Source organism: Mirounga leonina, unplaced genomic scaffold, assembly GCF_011800145.1.
Source record: "Mirounga leonina isolate KUSES-001 unplaced genomic scaffold, KU_Mleo_1.0 Mir_153, whole genome shotgun sequence".
NCBI classification, from domain to species: Eukaryota; Metazoa; Chordata; class Mammalia; order Carnivora; family Phocidae; genus Mirounga; species Mirounga leonina.
The window spans coordinates 19,501,621-19,507,626 of NW_023270387.1; the positions used below are offsets into that span (position 1 = coordinate 19,501,621).

The following is a 6,006-nucleotide window of genomic DNA, read 5'->3' on the forward strand; positions in this document are numbered from 1 at the left end:
TCCCTCTAAAGTATAAGAGGAAAACAATAGGAAGGAAGAAAGAGAGAGAGAAAGGACAGGAAGAAGGAAGAGAGGAGAAAACATAGTATTAGGCCCCCGATACTATTCTACAAACATCCATTTGCATTAATTTATTCATCCCAATAACCCTGTAAAGTAATATGATGCCCCTATTCTGCAGTTTTCAACCTGGGCCTTCTAATTCCAACACTCTATTAGACCTCATTTCTTTCTCTATGAAAAAAAAAAAAACCTCTATAGAGGAATAAAAAGAATTTTAAGAGAAAGCTGTATTTTCTTACGTTAATTAATACTGCTTTGGCTCAGTATTATTAAATATTTTTCTATTCAAGCTTTTTTTTAGGGTAACTTTAACCTCCTTGTTCCTGAAGCTGTAGATCAGAGAATTGAGCATAGGCACCACAATGGCATAGAACACGGTGGACACTTTCCCTTGGTCCATGGACAAAATAGAAGAAGGATGAAGATACATGAATGCCCCTGACCCAAAGAAAACAGAAACGACAATTATATGTGAGATACAAGTGCTGAAGGCTTTGGACCTTCCTTCAGTGGAACGGATGCGAAGGATGCTGGCGAGGATAAAAGTGTAAGAGACAATGATAGTGAAGCTGGGCACGCCAACATCAAAGCCCACAACAATGAGAACTACCAGTTCATTGACGTGAGTGCTTGTGCAGGAGAGCTCCAGGAGGGGGAGGATGTCACACATGTAGTGGTTGATGGTGTTGGCATCACAGAAGGTCAGCCTCAGCATGCATCCTGTGTGGGCCCAGGCACCAATAAATGCCCCCACATATACAATCACAGCCAGCAGAGAACAGACCTGAGGGGACAAGGTGACTGTATACAGCAGGGGCTTGCAAATGGCCACATAGTGATCATAGGCCATTACTGTTAATACATAGCACTCTGTACTGACAAAGAAGCAGTAGAAAAAGAGCTGAGTCATGCATCCTGCATAGGAAATGGTGTTCAGCTCAGACACAAAGTTTACCAGCAGTTTTGGGGTGATGACGGAAGAGTAACAGAGGTCAATAAAGGATAAATTGAAGAGGAAGTGGTACATGGGGGTGTGGAGGTGAGAATTCTGTCCTATTAGAGTGACCAAGCCCATGTTTCCTGCCACAGTGACAATGTAGATTCCTAGGAAAAGGAAGAACAGGGGCAGCTGGATCTCTGAATATATGGTTAAACCAATAAGGATAAACTCAGTGACTAAGGAACTGTTTCCCATATCCATGCTCTTCCAGTAGGATCTGAAAGATAGGAGGGTAGAATCATATTGAGGCAGAATCCAGATTTCCTATGCAATCCCATGCCCAGTCTATTCTGGAGCCAAGAAGCCAATGGACTCTGTTGAGGTTTAACTACTTTACAGGAAGCTGGGATCTGGCTCTGCTCATACAAGGAAGACAAGTAGATGGGAGGCATCAACATAGTTTCAAGTAACACTGGAAGAAATATTTCAAGAGGGGATGAAGTATAGATATTTCTCATCTTTTCTCTGCTTCAATTTGCCATTAATACTTTTTATTCCTTCGTTTCTTCCAGTTTGTGCTTGTTAATCTTTAATCACCACACTTTGGCTACCTGTGCTGGTCACAGATCCAGACTGGACACTGTATAGGGTGGAGATCATGAGCACATGTCCATAGCAGAGTTGGAGAAACAGACTTGCAGAGACTCTTTGGTTTCCCAAGCACACATATCAAGAAAGTCATTAAGTCAGGAATGGAAGCTGGATTTCCTTCATAGGAAATTCTCTAAGGATTGGAGGCAACCCTTCTGCAAACCCCATAATCTCAGCACTACTTATAATCTCTATTTTCTTCCTATGCAGCCCTGTAATCATCAGGGCTAGAGTTGGTAAAAGCAGAAAAGTTTTTGCTTTCCATGGCTCTGGGGTTTGAAAGACATAAAAACATAAAGAGTTCAATGCTTACTCTTCTTTGCCTAGTGGCATCACAACTGCCTTGTGGTTTCCTCTCCAACACTGCTCTCCAAAAGGAAAGTTCTGTTGCTGTGGGCAGTAAAAGAGCTGAACCAAACACTTCATCTTCCGTTTACGTGGAGGGCTCAGAGCATTTATAATCTCAGTCTTGGACTTGTTTTGAGACTCATTCAGATAAAGATCATTATTTTTAATAATGATTTTCCCAAAAGGGGATCATTAAACTATTAAAAAAAGAATACAAACAGCACTCTTTGTTTTCAACATAATAACAGGGAGCATCATGTATGTGATCTTATTCTGAGCTTGGAGGTCTTGGGGGTTTGATACAGGGGCTTTCCCAGGAGACTCTCCATAGTTCAAACACTTTGGGAAGGACAGGTGTATGAAACTGTACACAGATGAAAATGCTTATACCCTGGTGTCTTTGGAAGCTCAATATTCTACTCAAAATTGCACATTCTTCTAGCACAAATGAGGTAGAGATCTTTTCTCTCTTCTTTCTCCTAGTGCTTCTTTGGCTTTAGGCACAACTAACACATAGCTAATAATATTTTAAACACCTATACAATATTACATGTACATACATATCCTCGCACACATGATCATATGATGCATTCATTTTAGACACACTCATTTTAGACACATTCATTTTAGACACACCACTTCCTGGACCTTTTTCCTGGCACTCTCTTTCCTGTCTTAGTTCCCCTTCATCCATCATGCCCCAATTATTTATGTTTACAACTTACAACTCTTTCCTTATTTTCCTAATTGCTGATATAACCAAATAGATTTATAGGGGCCTTACAATTGACCATAAACTGCATATTTTTTGACCTCTTGCTTTTGTCATTTAATAATAGTTCATTAAAATATTTCCAAAATTCTATGTTTAGACATATCATAATTTATCCAACAACACCACATTGAGAAATCCATTATTTTTCCATTCTTTTACCACCAAAAGCAATGGTAAAATAGCCATCATTGTGCATACATCTTGATGTACCAGTACTTTTATTTCAATGGTATAAATTCCCAGAATGTTCTTTTAATTAATATCAGATGGTTTTTTCCAAAGACTATAATAATTCACATCTCTGCAAGCAATGTATAAAACTACCTTTTCTTCCCCACTTACATCAATAGACAGATCATCTAAACTGAAAATTAACAAGGAGACAGTGGCTTTGAATAACTCACTGGGCCAGATGGACTTAACAGATATATTCAGAACATTCCATCCTAAAACAACTTAATACATATTCTTTTCAAGTGCACACAGAACATTCTCCAGGATAGATCACATATTAGACTACAAAACAAGCTCAATAAATTCAAGAAGATCAAAGTCATACCATGCATCTTTTCTGACCACTATGCTATGAAACTAGAAGTCAGCCACAAGAAAAAATCTGGAAAGACCACAAATACATGGCAGTTAAAGAACATCCTACTAAGCAATGAATGGGTCAACCAAGAAATAAAAGAAGAAATAAAAAAAATGGAAACAAATGAAAATGAAAACACAATGGTCCAAAAAATTTGGGATTCTGAAAAATTGGTCCTAAGAGGGAAGTTATAATATACAGGCCTACCTCAAGAAGCAAGAAAAATTTCAAATAAACAACTAACTTTACATCTTAAAGGAACTAGAAAAAGAACAAACAAAACCTAAAACTAGCAGAAGGAAGGAAATAATAAAGATGAGAGCAGAACTACTGGGTATTTACCCCAAAGATACAAAAGTAGGGATCCGAAGGGGTACGTGCACCCCGATGTTTATAGCAGCAATGTCCACAATAGCCGAACTGTGGAAAGAGCCAAGATGTCCATCAACAGATGACTGGATAAAGAAGATGTGATATATATATACAATGGAATATTATGCAGCCATCAAAAGGAATGAGATCTTGCCATTTGCAACGACGTGGATGGAACTGGAGGGTATTATGTTGAGTGAAATAAGTCAAACAGAGAAAGACATGTATCATATGATCTCACTGATATGAGGAATTCTTAATCGCAGGAAACAAACTGAGGGTTGCTGGAGTGGGGGGTGGGGTGGGAGGGATGGGGTGACTGGGTGATAGACACTGGGGAGGGTATGTGCTCTGGTAAGCGCTGTGAATTGTGCAAGACTGTTGAATCTCAGATCTGTACCTCTGAAACAAATAATGCAATATATGTTAAGAAAAAAAAAAGAAGAAGAAGAAGGTAGCGGGAGGGGAAGAATGAAGTGGGGGAAATCGGAGGGGTAGACGAACCATGAGAGACGATGGACTCTGAAAAACAAACAGGGTTCGGGAGGGGAGGGGGGTGGGAGGATGGGTTAGCCTGGTGGTGGGTATTGAGGAGGGCACATTCTGCATGGAGCACTGGGTGTTATGCACAAACAATGAATCATGGAACACTTCATCTAAAACTAATGATGTAATATATGGGGATTAACATAAGAATAAAAAAAATTAATTAAAAAAAAAGATGAGAGCAGAAATAAATGATATAAAAACTAAAACAACAACAAAAAACCAATAGATCAATGAAACCAGGAGTTGGTTCTTTGAAAAAAAATCAATTAAATTGATAAACCTCTAGCCAGACTCATCAAGAAAAAAAAAAGGACTCAAATAAATAAAATAAAAAATGACAGAAATAACCAACACCATAGAAATACAAAGGATTATAAGAGAATATTATGAAAAATTATATGCCAACAAATTGGACAATTCCTAGAAACATATAAACTATCAAAACTGAAACAGGAAGAACTAGAAAATTTGAACAGACCAATAACCAGCAAAGAAATTGAATCAGTAATCAAACTCTCACAAACAAAAATCCAGGGCCAGATGGCTTCACAGGCAAATTCTACCAAACATTTAAAGAAGAATTACTACCTATTTTTAAACTATTTTATAATATAAAAAAGGAAGGAAAACTTCCAAATTCATGAGACCAGCTTTACCTTGATACCAAACCCAGATAAAGACCCCACTAAAAAAGAGAACTACAGGCCAATATCCCTGATGAACCTAGATTCAAAAACTCTCAGTAAAATACAAGCAAACCAAATCCAACAACACATTAACTGAAGGTTACCAGAGGGGAGGGGGGTGGGAGGATGGATTAAATAGATGATAGAATTAAGGAGTATGCTTGTCGTGATGAGTACCAGGTGTTGCATGAAGTGTTGATCACTATATTGTACATCTGAAACCAATATTACACTTTATGATAACTATCTGGAATTTAAGTAAAAACTTTATAAAAAAGTGGGTTGCATCCCATGCCTTAGTTATTACACAGTGATCTTATAAAATATAAGACTTGAAGTCCGTGTATGTGAGAGAGAGTGTGTGTTTGTGTGTGTGTGTGTAGGAAGGCAGTATAAACAGAAGTGGATGATGGAGATCTATAAATTTGGGGTTCAGAAATTAAAGGAATATAGAAATCAAAACCCCTTTTTCTTCTGTTTTATCAGCCTTTAACTATAGTACACTCTAATCATTCCAAATTTGATCCTGAGCAGCAATAGCAGCTTGCTTAAAGAAAGTGTCTATTAAACAAAATCAGGATGTAATCAGGGAACTTTCTTTAACTAGGAGGACCATTTTCCATTAAGCATTGAAACTAGAAGTGTTCACACTGACTTAGAAACAGCTGTCCTAGTTCACAGGCCCAGGCGAATCTCATGTCTTACCTGTTTAACTTTCAGCTGTACAATTTCAGTACAGTTATATATATATTTCTCTCATTATTTCATTCATTCCATTCAGATAACTCAAAAAAAAAAAAAAAAAAAAAAAACCTGTTAAGGATAACACTTTGTTTTACACGTAAAACACCCTAACTTGATTCCCTTCCTTTGAGAGAAGTCCAAATAGAGCTTGAGTTGCTAACTAAAAGTTATAGCTAAGTCGCTTTTTTTATTATTTTTAAAAAAGATTTTATTTATTTGGGGTGCCTGGGTGGCTCAGTTGGTTAAGCGTCTGTCTTTGGCTTAGGTCATGATCCCAGAGTCCTGG

The 6,006-nt window shown here is 37.7% G+C and overlaps 1 protein-coding gene across 1 annotated transcript; it reads right to left on the bottom strand.

The window, feature by feature from the left end:
* Nucleotides 1–307: 307 nt before the first annotated feature.
* On the bottom strand, nt 308–1,265 carry LOC118013498 (olfactory receptor 145-like). The gene has a single exon (XM_035009437.1). The coding sequence runs from the start codon at nt 1,262–1,264 to the stop codon at nt 308–310; it is 957 nt and encodes a 318-aa protein (XP_034865328.1). The 5' UTR covers nt 1,265.
* Nucleotides 1,266–6,006: the final 4,741 nt, after the last annotated feature.

Coding starts and splice junctions, on each gene's coding strand:
- LOC118013498 (XM_035009437.1), bottom strand. CDS start 1,264: ATGGATATGGGAAACAGTTCCTTAGTCACTGAGTTTATCCTTATTGGT.